Source organism: Podarcis erhardii (assembly GCF_964252035.2).
Source record: "Podarcis erhardii genome assembly, chromosome: 16".
Classification (NCBI taxonomy): Eukaryota; Metazoa; Chordata; class Lepidosauria; order Squamata; family Lacertidae; genus Podarcis; species Podarcis erhardii.
In genome coordinates this window covers 17361669-17375143 of record NC_138514.1, presented here as the reverse complement: position 1 = coordinate 17375143, position 13475 = coordinate 17361669, and the positions used below count along the sequence as shown (strand labels likewise).

Here is a 13475-nt window from a genome sequence, read left to right as displayed (position 1 = left end):
GACTGTAGTAACTCAGAACCTCACACTGAGATTAGGGGAGAGATCCAGGGCCAATACCCCGAAGCCATGAGGTGACCTTTCTTCAGCTAGTCCACTCCACTCTGCTGCCCTTCAGCCGCTGCTGGGACTATGATGCCCCTTCATTCCTGACCAGTCCCTTAAAGCATGTTGTGAGAGAACAAGCTGGAGGAGGTTGAGCTGGGTGAGAATTATGTTTACACCGCCTTGGAGCTCCTTCACGAACTGGCAGGATATACTGTATGCAGTGCTTTTTTTTTCCTTAAAAAAATGTTTAGGGTTATTCTCATTTTGACTCAAGAAAATCACCATTTTATAGTTCATATCGGGAAAATAAAAACAGTAAACGGACAAAAGTGCAAAGATTCACAAAGTGTTTAGGTGTATGCGTACCCATGCGTACCCCCAGAAAAAAAGCACTGACTGTACATAGCTGTCAACGTTTCCTTTTTTTGCAGGAAATCCCCTTATTCCAGCACCGTTTCCCGCTGCTATCCCGGATTGTTAGATAACCCGTAGACTGTCCCGGGGACAGGTAAGGCTGCTGACCCCTTATTTTCGAGGCTCCGTGGGACAGGTGAGGCTGCTGATCCCTTATTTTCGAGGCTGCTGATCCCTTATTTTCGAGGCTGCTGAGCCCTTATTTTCAAATCTGAAAGTTGACAGCTATGTGACTGTATGTAAACAAAGAAATAGGGGATTCCTAGGGGGCGTGGCATGTGATTGACCACGTCCCTCTCTTTAGGACCCTCCCTCACGCAGAGGGCATAAAGGAGGCAAATTACTGCTGCCCCCCCCCCGCCTTTTCCCTTCTTCATCGGGTCTTTTAACCCACTTAGGTCTCCCCGCAAACACACCTTTCCACTCTCCCGAAGCCGGCGTCGTGGTATGTTTACGTCACTTCCGCCAGCGTGCGCCTTCGCTTCCGGCGCGCGCCGTTTGGGCGGTTGCCTTGGAAACGGCTTCCTGCTTTTCCTTCCCCTTACTCCGCCTTTTTATCAGGTGGGCATAGGGAAAGGGCCGGCCTCCGCTGAGACCGAGGGGAGGATGGAGCGGGGCAGGGGGGGGGGCGGAAGGGAAGGGAAGGGGCCACCTGGCGAAGGGAGCTGAGGAAAGAAGGAGTCTTTAGGGATGCTGCTGAAATGGAGCCACCATATTCAGATGCAGCCTACCATCTTTTCCTGTTCTTAACCTTCCTTCCTTCCTTTTTTTTTTTTTTGACAATTTATAAAATATTTTTTATTAATTTTTAGTTACATTCCAATAACAGCCACATTATAACAATACCAATTTATAATACAATTACTAATACCAATCGTTCAAATACCGAATGATATCATTTAGGTGCCCCCCCCCCCGTGTGCTAGAATGGATGCTTTGATGATTTTCTTTATTTCTGCGCTCCAAAATCTTATTAATTTCAATTACATTCTGATCATGATAATCCCTTATACAACAATTGCAATATTAAAAATAACATTCAATGATTTATGCCATCATCATCATTTTTTGGACAATATTATTGAGGCCATCACAGCTAACAGGAGAGCACGGAAGCCTCAGAAGCAGCAAAATTAAATAACAAAATAAGGGAACTTTTTAATATATCCAAAACACATGTCCATATCACACATGTGGGCATAGGTATCCACAGCAACTACATTAGGAAGATTAGCCTGAGAGTGACTGGCCAGAGTTCTTCCACTTGACAGACTCTTCCATCTGATCCAGCAAGGTGATTCTTTGGTTGGGCTCAATGATGCATTGCTCGTAGGGGTGTGCAGTACTGTTCAATGCACATTTATTAGAAGTGTGTCCTAATAGCCTCCATGGTGCTTACAAGTGTGTATAGGCTTGTAAAAAAAAAAAGGTAAATGATCCCTGGACAGTTAAGTCTAGTCAAAGGCGACTATGGGGTTGTGGCGTTCATCTTGCTTCAGGCCAAGGGAGCTGGTGTTTGTGCACAGACAGCTTTCTGGGTCATGTGGCCAGCATAACTAAACTGCTTCTGGCACAACGGAACACCATGACGGAAACCAGAGCGCACGGAAACGCCGTTTACCTTCCCACCACAGCGGTACCTATTTATCTACTTGCACTGGCGTGCTTTTGAACTGCTAGGTTGGCAGGAGCTGGGACAGAGCAACGGGAGCTCACCCCATTGTGGAGATTCGAACCGTTGACCTTCTGATCGGCAAGCCCAAGAGGCTCAGTGGTTTAGACCACAGCGCTACCTGCTGTAGGCTGTTTTCAAATCAGGTAACTTGCTCATCCCTAAAAGCTTTTTCAAAAGAGCAATAAGGGAGTGAACCTGCCTTTAAGCATGCACAGATTGCCTTCCATTTTGTTTCTGAGCCATCAAAACCAGCGTTATCAAAAGGGAGGTGAGAGCTTTCAGGTACACACCCTGAGTGTATGGCAGGATTGTGTTGTAGTATGTCATATGCACACCTTTGTGCTAATAATGTTTCTGGGAAATTAAATATATCAGGCAATATTGTGCTTATTTAATTTTAAGATATTAAGATACAAGGCTTGTAGCATTGGGTTGGTATTCAACTAAATTTTATTCAGAGAAGTTCCATTGAAATTAGGGGATGTAACTTCGACATGTACGTTAATTTCAGTGGGGCCACTGAATACTACCCTTAATTAAAAAGATGGTTATAAAGAACTTGAGCGGTGAGTTGTACAAATCATTTTTTAAATAATTCTAGGTTTCAAATCTCATCAATATGCAATTGAAGTGGCTGCTTCAAACATTTGGTAGTATTTCTGCCTGCATATTATTATGCAGTGCAACCTTTTGAGTGTGTTTACACAAATCTAAATGCTGCTTATTTCAGTGGCCCTTACTCACTAGCATAGGCGCCGACTCCATGGGGCCTGAGGGGGCCCGAGCCCCCTCAAAAATTCGTTTGGGGGGGCTCTGCCCCCCCAATAATTTAAGAAAAGTATTAGTTATATTATGCTTTGTAAAATCACAAAATTATGTTGGTATTTTTTATTTTCCTTGTTTGACGATAGTTACCTTTTAAAATACATTCAGTAATGAGTTAAAACAAAGCCACTCCCGATCTAGAGAGGGGGTGGGGTTGCGGGCTCTCGACCCATCAACAATGACCCATCAACAATCTCGCGGGGATTCCCCCTAGCTCATTAATATTCACCGCCCACGGCGGCAGCCAATCGGCTGCCGCAAAGGGCGGGCCCTCACAGGTTCACTTAAGGTCGGGGCAGCCCGGGGCTCGCCCCTTTCGTTCCCCCAGCAGCAGCGGTTTGGAGGTCTTGGGCCCCCCCCAATATTTTTTATAAGTCGGTATGGGCCCCCGCCCCCCCCAATATTTTTTATAAGTCGGCGCCCCTGCTCACTAGTGAGGCTGTATAGGAATACAGCTGCATCTTAGTGCTTGACCTCCTTCATGACAAGGTCCGGTCATACTGATTTTTGGATAAAAGTGTCTCACTCCATGGATGCTCAGAAACCAGTGACATCAGGACTAGCTGATGATCAGGAAGTTGCATCACAAACAAAAGCAATCAGTTTTTCTGGTTGCCTGCTCCAGTTCCTCCTGCCACCTTCAGCACTTTTTAACATCAGCTACAGCCTTGAACTTCACTCTACTGAGGCTGCCCATTTTGGCTGAGATCCTGAGGCAAAATTACAATCGAAACCAAGGCAAATAAGCAAGAAAATGTGGGAAAATGTGGATCAGCTCAGTTCTTCAGTTTTATCAGCTACAACCTTTTCTGATTCAGAGGTATTCCCCTACTGAACTCCAGTTCCAAATTTCAGCACAATCCATCCTTCTAACCTATCCACATGATGAAACCATCCCCATATGTTTTGGTTAAAATAAGATCTTTCAGCAGTTAATATCACTGTCCAGTGTCAGGGAATCAGACTGATTTTGGTGTGGGAAAAGAACTGGAGAAGCATAGGGCTGAAAAACAAATTTTAAAAGAATGTAAAGTTATGTTCTAAAATGTAGAAATAGTTAAATCCCAAGTGTGATGAGGAAGTAAGTCCCACTAAAGGTGGGTTTTCAGGAGTACACAAGTTTATAATTAGATTGCAAGAGGTGTAGTAGAGGAGCATGTACCATATTAGTGGCATAAAATAAATATTAAAAAGTAGTATTAAAGGGGAAACATAATTTTAGGAACAGTGATTAATACTGTCTTTTTTTCTGAGACATACCTACACAACAGACAAGGAGTATGTGCCTGTGCAGGTTTATTCAAAAGTAAGTTGTACTGATTTCAACTGAACTTTGTCTAGTAAGTCAGTGTGTATGGGTTTGCAGTGTTAAAAGGTCATCTTGAACATGTTTGCCCTAATGTAAACCACTATATTGGGGTATACAGTTTGTGTGATTAGGATTATAGCCGTAACCTCCTTTAATAGTTACTTCCTTAGGGGGTATTAGGAATTTTCTGAGAAGGCAGCTCAGGACATCTTCAAATACGGTTCCCAGAATTTGCTGAGAGAAGACATGGCACTTGATAGTTTTGTAGTGTAGTTGTGCCTTCCCTAATACAAGTTGTTTCCTGTCCTCATTTGACTTTTCTGTCTCTTCCTAGGCCATGTCCCTGTCTTGCTTCTTTAACCCCCATCATGGCTGTTTATTACGCGCCAATGGTCATGGAGAAGTGTGGACAGATTGGAACAGCTCTGCCAAGTTCTTCCAGTATGGCTGGAGGTGCACCACCAACGAAGACTCCTACACCAACAAAACCCTCTTGGGGAACTGGAACGAAGAGCGCTATGACATTCGGAAAATACTGCAGCCCAAGCCTCTCCCTTCCCAGGTCAGAGTACCATATTCACATTGCCCTATTTGTTAGCTTGTTAACGTAAAGTGAAATATTCAACCCTCTGGCACAAGGGCGACTAACCTGCGGCCCTCTGGATGTTCTTGGACTTCCATTCCCATCAACACCATCATCCAGTTAGGGATTAGGGGAGATGTAATTCAGCAGCATCTGGTGGCCAAAGGTCCTCCACCCATGCTCTAGTACAGGGGTCAGCAAGGTTTATCTTGCCTGGGCTGGATTGCGCCCGCGTGAGCGTGCGCCCCCATGATTTTTGGCGTCTGCGTCTGCACAGACGCAATTTTCAGTGCCACGGAAGCGAGGCGCTGCGCTGTGCCAGTTTAGTGCAGCACGCAAGCAGGCAGCTCCGTTTGGGGGTGGCTCGTGTGCCAGTCAAATGAGCTCCACGGGCCACTTCCTGCCCATGGGCCTTAGGTTGCTGACCCCTGCTCTAGTACTCTGTGTTTAATTTATCTTATAACCTGTTGAATGATTCCAGCCCAGCTTTAGAAGAGCAAGTGTGAAGATAAGATACTTGAACTGCTTTACTTTCCTGTTCGGCCACGGTAGTTACTGGTCTCTGGAGTCCATCATTCTCTTTCAGGCTAATCAATGTCACAGTGTTGTGATGAGGATTTAAAAGGCGGGGGCACCATGTAGGCCCCTTGGTGGAAAGGTGGGATATAAATGTTCTGTTGTATTTTATATTTGAAGGGGAGCTTGGCTGACCTAAATCAGGCATCACCTTGGAGTTCATGTCTGTTGCTCCAAGCTCCAAGGAAGAAGCAGAAATGTAATAGTAGGCAGCATTCCTGTTTCTGATGTTGTCCTTCCTTGCTTTCCGTCTGTTCAGTTCCAGTTTATTTTCTTTGGCTGCAATCCTATGTACACTTCCCTGGGAAAGAGTCCCACTGAACACTTTTTATGAGTAAACTTGCATAGGATTGCAGTATTAGCCATTTCATCCCACCAAACCCTCCACCACCACGCAATACTGTACCTAATTATACCCAGCCCTTCTGCCTCGCTAAGCCAAGCCAAGCCAAGCTGGTGTTGCTTTGGTGATAAGGCTCGTCCTCTTAAAAGTTCTACATGATTTTTTGTCTAGGAAAAAAAAGGCAAGTAAAGGGGAGCATGATAGAGGTGTACAAAATTATGCAGAATACAAGTATATGAAGTTGCATGTGGTGTGAATTAAAGGGTAAAGAGGCATTTATTTCCCATGATACTGGAACCCAGTGTGGTCATCCAATTAATCTGAATGTTACAAAACTCGTGTCAGACAGAAGGAAATTCTTCTTCACAGTTAAACTATGGAATTCACTCCCACAATATGTTGGGATTGGTGTAGATAAGGCCTTATCTACACTTAGCTTTTGCCTGGTCTTTCCAGGCACGGATCCGTGTCCAAGAGGTTTTATTTTTTTTAACTTGCGAAAACCCGCTCTTAAAAGCCGAAGCACAATAAATGGCAATTTGGGTTTCCTGCAGATTGCTGCAAAGCAAAAAACAATAATAATAGGTGCTTGAACACGGAGGTTTAAATTCGTGGAGGTTAAGGTTGCTAGTCATACTAGATATATTCTACCTCCAGGATCAGAGGCAATATGCCTCTGCCTGAGTACCAGAACGTGAGCAAGAGAGTGCTGCTACCTTCATGCCCTGTTCGTGGACTTCCCAGAAATATCTGGTTAGCCACTATGGGAATTGGGATTCTGGACTTGATGGGCTTTTGGTCTGATTCAGCAGCCAGTCTCTTCTTAATGTTCTTATGGTTTCTCAGTTACCGTAAACATGCACTCAATCTGGGTTTTCCTTTTCAGTTTGCTCACTATTTTGAGTCCACCTACACATCGGACTACTCCAAGGATATGCCCCACAGTACAAGAAGTAGGTACATAAAACTGAAATGCAGGCACTTAATTTAAAAGCTGCAAGAGAACTTTGGGAAGACCAAGTTCTTCCCCCAGTTCTGAATCCTCTATTCTCAAATATTCTTAACAGAGCAGTCCAAATAGGAGGAATACAGAAGTGATAATGTATAATTTGGAGTGCCTTGAGGGGCCAAAGTGCAGCTTAGAACAACAATAAGTAAATAAATAAATATCACGAGTCAAGTGTCAGTGGTGACAGCAAGAGACCTGTAGGAACCAAAAAAAATTCCATTGCAATACGTAATGAAGTACTCGCAGTCTGGATGCACAATTGAATGGTGCCACCCACCCCCATCTCCCCTGAAGTTGCCAGCTATCCGTGGGAACTGTTTCTACTTAGAAAGTGGCAGGCATCATCACCATTATTATTCATATGATTTCTTACCCATTCTTTCACCATAATGTCCCCAGGGCAAGTAACAGCAACATAAAAAGGTAGAGTTAGTCCATGATTTAGAAAGCAACCAAGACCACCCTGATAGTGCAAGAGTGTAAATTTAGGATCTATACATGATTGCATATGCTGAAATTTGCTGGTATGCAAATTGGAAACTGCACCCATAGAAATGGTTGGATTCAGGTGCAGAATCTTCCGTACTGCACTTGTGATAAAGCAGCATGTCCCGTATGACTTTCCTAATGTGCCTTCTCAGGTATTCAGCTCCCTTTTAGATTGGCAGAAGCTAAGACTGCCTTTGGCTGCTGTCGAGTTTGTTCAGTGCAATCAATGTGTTCATTCCGCTTTACTGGCTTGCAACTGCCCTGCCTTCTTTTGAGCTCCTCAGCCTTGTCCTCTCTCTGCTCTTAGGAGTTATGCGAGATGTTCACTGGTTCCCTGGACACCAGCCAGAGCTGGAGCCTCCTCCAATCAAGCCAACTGCCCGGTCATGCTACATGATAGATTATGAGCCTCCACAGAAGAAGGGAGCCTGCTGCTTGGTTGACACGAAGCCCAAAGAAGAGCAAGGGATTCTGCTGAAGCAGTAGGACTAGAGTAGGGCTCTCTTCCGCTTCAGGACAGTTTGGGTTGCTTGAAAGGCCCTGCCTGTGTGACCCAGTTGCCCCCTCTCTTCCCCACCCACTTAAAAGCTAGGCTGCCATGCAGCAACTCACAAACCATGTCTGTGAATAAAAGAGTCTGCGTCAGTGAGAAGGAGATTCTTCTTACTTCTCGTGGCTTGGGGTGTGTGTGTGTGTGTGTGTGTGTGTGTGTGTGTGTTTTACTGTACTTTCCCTCTGACGTTTTGTGAAGCACCGAATTTTTGTTTGTTGGCTGTTACATTTGTTTTCTGTGTAGCCAAGGCTAGAAGAGCCAGTAAAATTATTTTCCCCCAACACTGTTTGTGGTTGCTCAGCCAGAGCAGAAGGGAACTCTGCATGTGCTCAGAGCTATTCTCCCTCTCTTTTTTTTAACCAAAAGTTTGCATGCTGTAGGGCTGAGCCCTGTCTCAAATTGACCCTGCCCCGAAGATTGAGGAAAGAAGCCGCCAGATGCTTACTCATCGGTTTATTTGTTAGTAAACAAGATCATTTGCTTAGCACAAATAAATAAGAACAGCCAGCCAGTGACACTGCCTGCTGTTTGCATCCAATGGAAAGGCTTTCTTGGGTATAAAAGAGTAGGTCTCAAAGGGCATGTCTACTTCCTTTGCGCTGCTGGTACGGCAGATTTCTCCTCCCTGGCAATGGGGATGGTGCGCTCTGGGACTTCCATGGCTTTTCTTGGTCCATTCACTGTCAGGACACCATCCGAAGAGAGGGAGGAGGTGATGGAGAGGGGATCCACATCAGCTGGGATCCTGTACTTCCTGTTGAACTCCCTGGCAATGAATCCGTGTTCATCCTTTTCAAAAGAGAAGGGGGCAAGGGGAAGAAGAACATAACCATATATGTCTGGTTGCAAATGGTTTACTATAAGGGGAGCTCATAGTTCATTGTTAAGACGCACTCTTCCCATTCAGAAAGTTCAGTCCCCTGGGGTACCCCAGTTTAGGGGCATCAGGGCCTGGAAAGACCACTGCCAGAGACCTGGGAAAGCTGCTGCCAATCAGAGTGGCCAGTACTAAATGAGCTGGGCCAATGGTCCTTTGCTGTGGTCCAGCTTTGGCTTTCTCAGATTTAAAACCAAATGAATAAATGAATGAGGGACCATTTCTATTTCCTCTGCCCAAGGCAGTAGCATGGCACTGTCAACGTCTCCTTCCTTGGTGGGCAACCTTGTTTAGAATGGGTCAGTTTCTCCTTCCTTCCACCCTGCCTCCCATCGCCCTGCCAGCTGCGCTCATGCCAAGACCAGACCAACCTGGCGCTCCTCATGTTTTCCGTGAACTTCAATCACGTCTCCCAAAACCTTGACTTTTAGCTCCTCAGGTGAGAAATGCTTCACATCGAGGTTTACAGAGAACTTGTCCTTATCCAGTCGCATCTGCTAACAAAAGTGTCTAGTTAGGGCAGTTACAATATTTAATGTTTACTAATTGTTAGGTGCTGTATTTGAAGCAGATAATTAGACATGAGGCCTTGCCTGTAGCCTTATGATCAGTGTGGTAGATCATTTGCTATTCCACATCCCCAAAGTGCAAGGCTGTTCTGTATGCTACTTTTGTGGTAGCATGTGGGTTAAGGTCAGGCAACATTTCTTCATGTTGAGGACTGCAGTTCCTCCAGAGGAAATCTCTTGGAACCAGTACTGGCAGTGAGCCACACCCCCTTTCTTCCCTCTTTCTGTCTCAAACACACCCACCACATAGAAACAGGAAGAGAGTTGGCTGTTGAGTGAAATCTTTTCTATAAGCCTTCCTCACATGGCAATTGTGCTTAGGAAAAGAAAGTTCCCATTGATGTGAATGAGGTTTTTTTGTTCAAAGTCTAATTTCAGGGGGGTAGGTGGGGCTGCTGCCAATCTCCACAGCTGACTGGGAGTGGGGAGGTGAGATAGAGATCATGCATGTTGATGATGATGATGATGATGATGATGATGATACTACTACTACTAATTTATTTATACCCTGCCCATCTGCTTGGGTTTCCCCAGCCACTCTGGGTGGCTCCCAATAGAATATTAAAAACACGATAAATACATACATAAATATGAGGGTTTGTTCGCCCTTGTAACATTGACTGGCTGTAGACTCAGGACAGACAAAAGAAAGGACTTCCCCACACATTGCATAATTAACTTATGAAATTCACCCCCATGGGATGGGATGATGGCCAGTATATTTGCTTGCTTTACAAAGGGATTAGACAAGACTGTGGGGGAGGAAAGTTCATGTCAACCAGTGTTCAAATCCTCACTGGACCGATCACTGCATCTCAGCCTAACCTACTGCCCAGGGTTGTTTTGAGGACCGGAGGGAGGCAGCTTTGAGCTTTTCGGAGCGAAGGTGGGATATAAATATAATAAAAATACTAGTCATGGGGGCTATATAGAACCTCTTCAGTGTATCACTGAATGCCAGTTGCTTAGGTAGCATCAGTGAGGGATGTTTATTGCCTTCAGGCCCTGCTTGTGGGCCTTGCAGAGGCATCTGATTGGCTGCTGTGAGAAACAGGTTGCCGGGTTTAGATGGTCCTATCCAACCAGGTTCTTGTGTTCTTAATACAGAGAAAACTATGGCTTTGATGTGATGGATTCTCAAAGCCATAATGCTAGAAATGAGCTGTGCTGGCATGGAAACTCTACCATACAAAGGCAGAAGAGATCCACCAGTGTAGCTACCAGAACTGTTCCCCACGGCGTCTCCTTTTCCCTTGCAACTCGCTACCACTGGAAAGTCCCCCCCCCCAACCTGGCAGCCAATTCTCTTCCATTTTTCAGATCCAGGTTCTTTGAAAACAGATCTGTTCGACTTACCACAGTTTACCCTTCTTGGCTTTTATTCTCCCTCACCTACTTCCCCATTGTGTCTTGTCCTTTAGGTTGTAAGAGCCTGTGTTGCTGGTTTTTAATTTTTGTACAGCATCCAGCAATTTTAGGGTGTAATAGTAATGTGAAAATGCATATTGCATGGTACAGTTGCGTTCTAATGAAAAAAATATAATGAAAGAAATTCCATGCGTGGAATGATTAACAACTGCAGTAAGGCAATAACAATGCTAACTGTCAGCCATAAAATACAGGGTGGCTAATCCAACAGGGCCTAAACCTCAAAGTCACACAGAGTTGGGAAGGACCTTGGAGGTCATCTGGCTCAGTGCAGGATCAAGCTGCAGCTACAGGATCTCTTGACAGGTAGACATCCAGCTTCTGCTTAAGTGGAGGATGCCCACCACCTCCCGAGGCTGTTTGTTCCATTTTTGATCACTTTTTACCCCTTAGGAAGCTTCTTCTAACATTCCCCATTACAATTCCTAGTCCTTCACAGACATCTTGCCCTTGTTGACTACCATATTCACAGTGTGAGTGCATTCTCCGCAGCAGCCTCCCAGGCTACAGAACTTTGCTCCCTTTTTTGACTCTGTATTGCACAAATCCATCAGCAACTTCTCCTGTGTGCGTCCCATGGAAATGGATACTCTTACACAGCTTTGATTATGACCTACGCAGAAGAACTCCCTTTTGTCTTTCCGCCTCCCCCCTGCAAGCAATCCTTAAGCCTGAGGTTTCTGTTTCCAGAGTTTATCATTCAAATGAAGTCTACTTTTAGATCTAAATCTGGCTGTTTTCTGTGGGCTTTCCTGTGTGAATAATCTTCACAGATGACTCATTCCAGTTTCAAAGGTATTCTTAGCGTCACTGGAGGAAACAACAGGTTTTCGTGGCGGGGTACGTTAAGGGGCAGATATCGATTTTCTTCGCCTTCATTCTTGGCGAGTCTTTATGTTCCCTTTGTCAAGGATTTTCACGTCACCAGTTTTAATGCTAATGTCTCTTGATTTGTATTTTAAGCTCATAGTAAGTATGCAGTTAAATAAATTAACTGATGAAGGGCACGAACTGCAAAGGGGACAGGTGTCCCTCTACCTGGTTCAAGGACTGCATGGGAGCTGGGGGAAGTTTAGCAAGAGAAAATATTTTTACCTCTGAGAGTCGGCTCTCAAGCCAGCTGGGGTTCCTTAGGATGGAGGGTCTCAAAAAGAAAGAGCTGAAAGCTGAGGAACTGGGGAGCAGTTCAGATTCCACAAGGTGCTCCCCAAAAGTCTGGTTGAAGATGCGGCTGGGCAACAGGCTTGATAGCAGGGGTCTGCGGAAGAAGGGGTGGTGAACGGTGATATCCATCTGAGTTGGTCCCGGAGGAGACAGTGGGCAGCAGTGCACTCCAGCAAGCCAAGAGCCAGGGCTTTATATGCTCCCTGGTGCCAGGCTGTGCCCAGGCTGAATTCTCTGGAACGGTGATGTCAGGCATTTCATTATCCCTGTTCCCCCATCTGCACCATTCAGCGCTGGCTGGCAGATTAGCTGGAGATTTGTACACCCCACTCAGCACCCACATTGCCAAGGAAAAAGAACACAGCTAAATTCTAGCGGGTCAGCATGAAATCTCCTCTCGCCCCCTCCCTTCTTATTATATATTTTTTATATTAAAAAAAGCCCAGTCAGGCTGATCTGGTATTCTCCCCTACTTCAGATGCCAGCGCCACTCACACAGTTACTATCTTTGTCTCACACACAGAGAAACAAGGCACTGTTGTATCTCTGTCGCTTGGAATCTTCCGATTTCCATTGCAGCCTGGCTGCGTCCTTCCTCTCCACTCTGGCTGTGTTGAAACAGAAAGGTTACTCAATGAGACATCTTGGTCCCCATGATGTAAAACTGATGCTCAAAGAGTTGCCCAAGAAAGTTGATTTGTGGCAGAATCTGCACAGGCAAAAAGGAAGTCCCATTCCACTCTGTGTGACCAGTGCTTAGAAAACTCACTGCCACAAGAAGATGTGGTGGTGTCAGCAACTCCTTTGGGTGGCTTCTGTTGTTTTTAAGGGTGAGATAGATCCGTGGAAGAGATGCCCACTGCTAATAGCCAGGATATCTGAACACAAAGCATCCACGTGCCTCTGGTTACAAGATGGTGGAGGCAAACAGGACATACCTACTGCCTTAATGCCCTGCTTGTCATCTTCCAGAGGTCTTCAGGCGGCTGCTGTTAGGAACATCATACTAGTGCAGAGGGACCTGGCAAGGTTTTTTCCTCTTTCATAGAACCATAGTGCTGGAAGGTGCTTTAGAGGTCATCTAGAATGTAAGAATAGCCTGCTGGATCAGGCCAAAGGTTCACCTAGTCCAGCATCCTGTTCTCACAGTGGCCAACCAATCTAGCTTAACCCAGTGCTCAGTGCAGCATCAGCAATGGCAAGATCCATGACAGATGAATTAAATCTTTCACTGAGAGAGATCCCAGAGTTGAACCATTGGGGAGTTTCTTTAATACTTAACCGAAATCTGCTCTACATTTACTTTCCAGTGATCTGTTTTAGTCCTGTCCTTTGGAGCAACACAGAAAAAGTCTTTCTTTCTTTCTTTCTTTCTTTCTTTCTTTCTTTCTTTCTTTCTTTCTTTCTTTCTATCATTTGACCTTATTGATCTGGAAGCCTTTGCTTGCTTGAATTCCATTTCTGTTCACGTGCTCAAGAGGTTATATTGAAAGAAGGTACTTTGTTATCCGTTTATCCTTCTTGCCATGTTTGGATCTGAACTTCTGAGCGTTTGTTTACTTCCTCATATCTTTCCCTTCAAGCCAAACACTTCCCACCCCCTTTCCCTCCGATTC

At 45.2% G+C, this 13475-nt stretch overlaps 3 protein-coding genes across 8 annotated transcripts in view; 1 reads left to right on the top strand and 2 right to left on the bottom strand.

The window, feature by feature from the left end:
* Positions 1–310, bottom strand: part of LOC309331097 (alpha-1,2-mannosyltransferase ALG9-like) — a 32026-nt gene extending 31716 nt beyond the window's left edge. Inside the window, exon 1 of one of the 2 annotated variants that reach the window (XM_081843113.1) lies at positions 20–310. The gene's annotated coding sequence lies outside the window, so the exon portion shown is untranslated. The remainder of the gene's footprint in view (positions 1–19) is intronic. The other variant, XM_081843115.1, reaches the window with a different exon arrangement.
* A 568-nt stretch (positions 311–878) lies between these two features.
* On the top strand, positions 879–8336 carry CFAP68 (cilia and flagella associated protein 68). 4 transcript variants are annotated; one of them, XM_081843222.1, is made up of 5 exons: positions 3604–3779; positions 4214–4265; positions 4603–4830; positions 6657–6723; positions 7576–8336. In XM_081843222.1, the coding sequence occupies exons 1-5, from the start codon at positions 3724–3726 to the stop codon at positions 7752–7754; spliced, it is 582 nt and encodes a 193-aa protein (XP_081699348.1). In that variant the 5' UTR covers positions 3604–3723; the 3' UTR covers positions 7755–8336. The 4 variants fall into 4 exon arrangements, with proteins under 4 accessions (XP_081699345.1, XP_081699347.1, XP_081699348.1 ...); XM_081843219.1 differs by lacking the exons at positions 3604–3779; positions 4214–4265 and adding an exon at positions 879–1020; XM_081843221.1 differs by lacking the exons at positions 3604–3779; positions 4214–4265 and adding an exon at positions 1659–1753.
* Positions 8260–12241, bottom strand: CRYAB (crystallin alpha B). Of its 2 annotated transcripts, none has more exons than XM_081843229.1 (3): positions 11791–12241; positions 9070–9195; positions 8260–8610 (listed from the first exon to the last, which is right to left on the bottom strand). In XM_081843229.1, exons 1-3 carry the CDS (start codon positions 11986–11988, stop codon positions 8407–8409), a joined length of 528 nt encoding a protein of 175 aa, XP_081699355.1. In that variant the 5' UTR covers positions 11989–12241; the 3' UTR covers positions 8260–8406. The 2 variants fall into 2 exon arrangements, with proteins under 2 accessions (XP_081699355.1, XP_081699356.1); XM_081843230.1 differs by having other exon boundaries at positions 9070–9192; positions 11791–12222.
* Positions 12242–13475: the final 1234 nt, after the last annotated feature.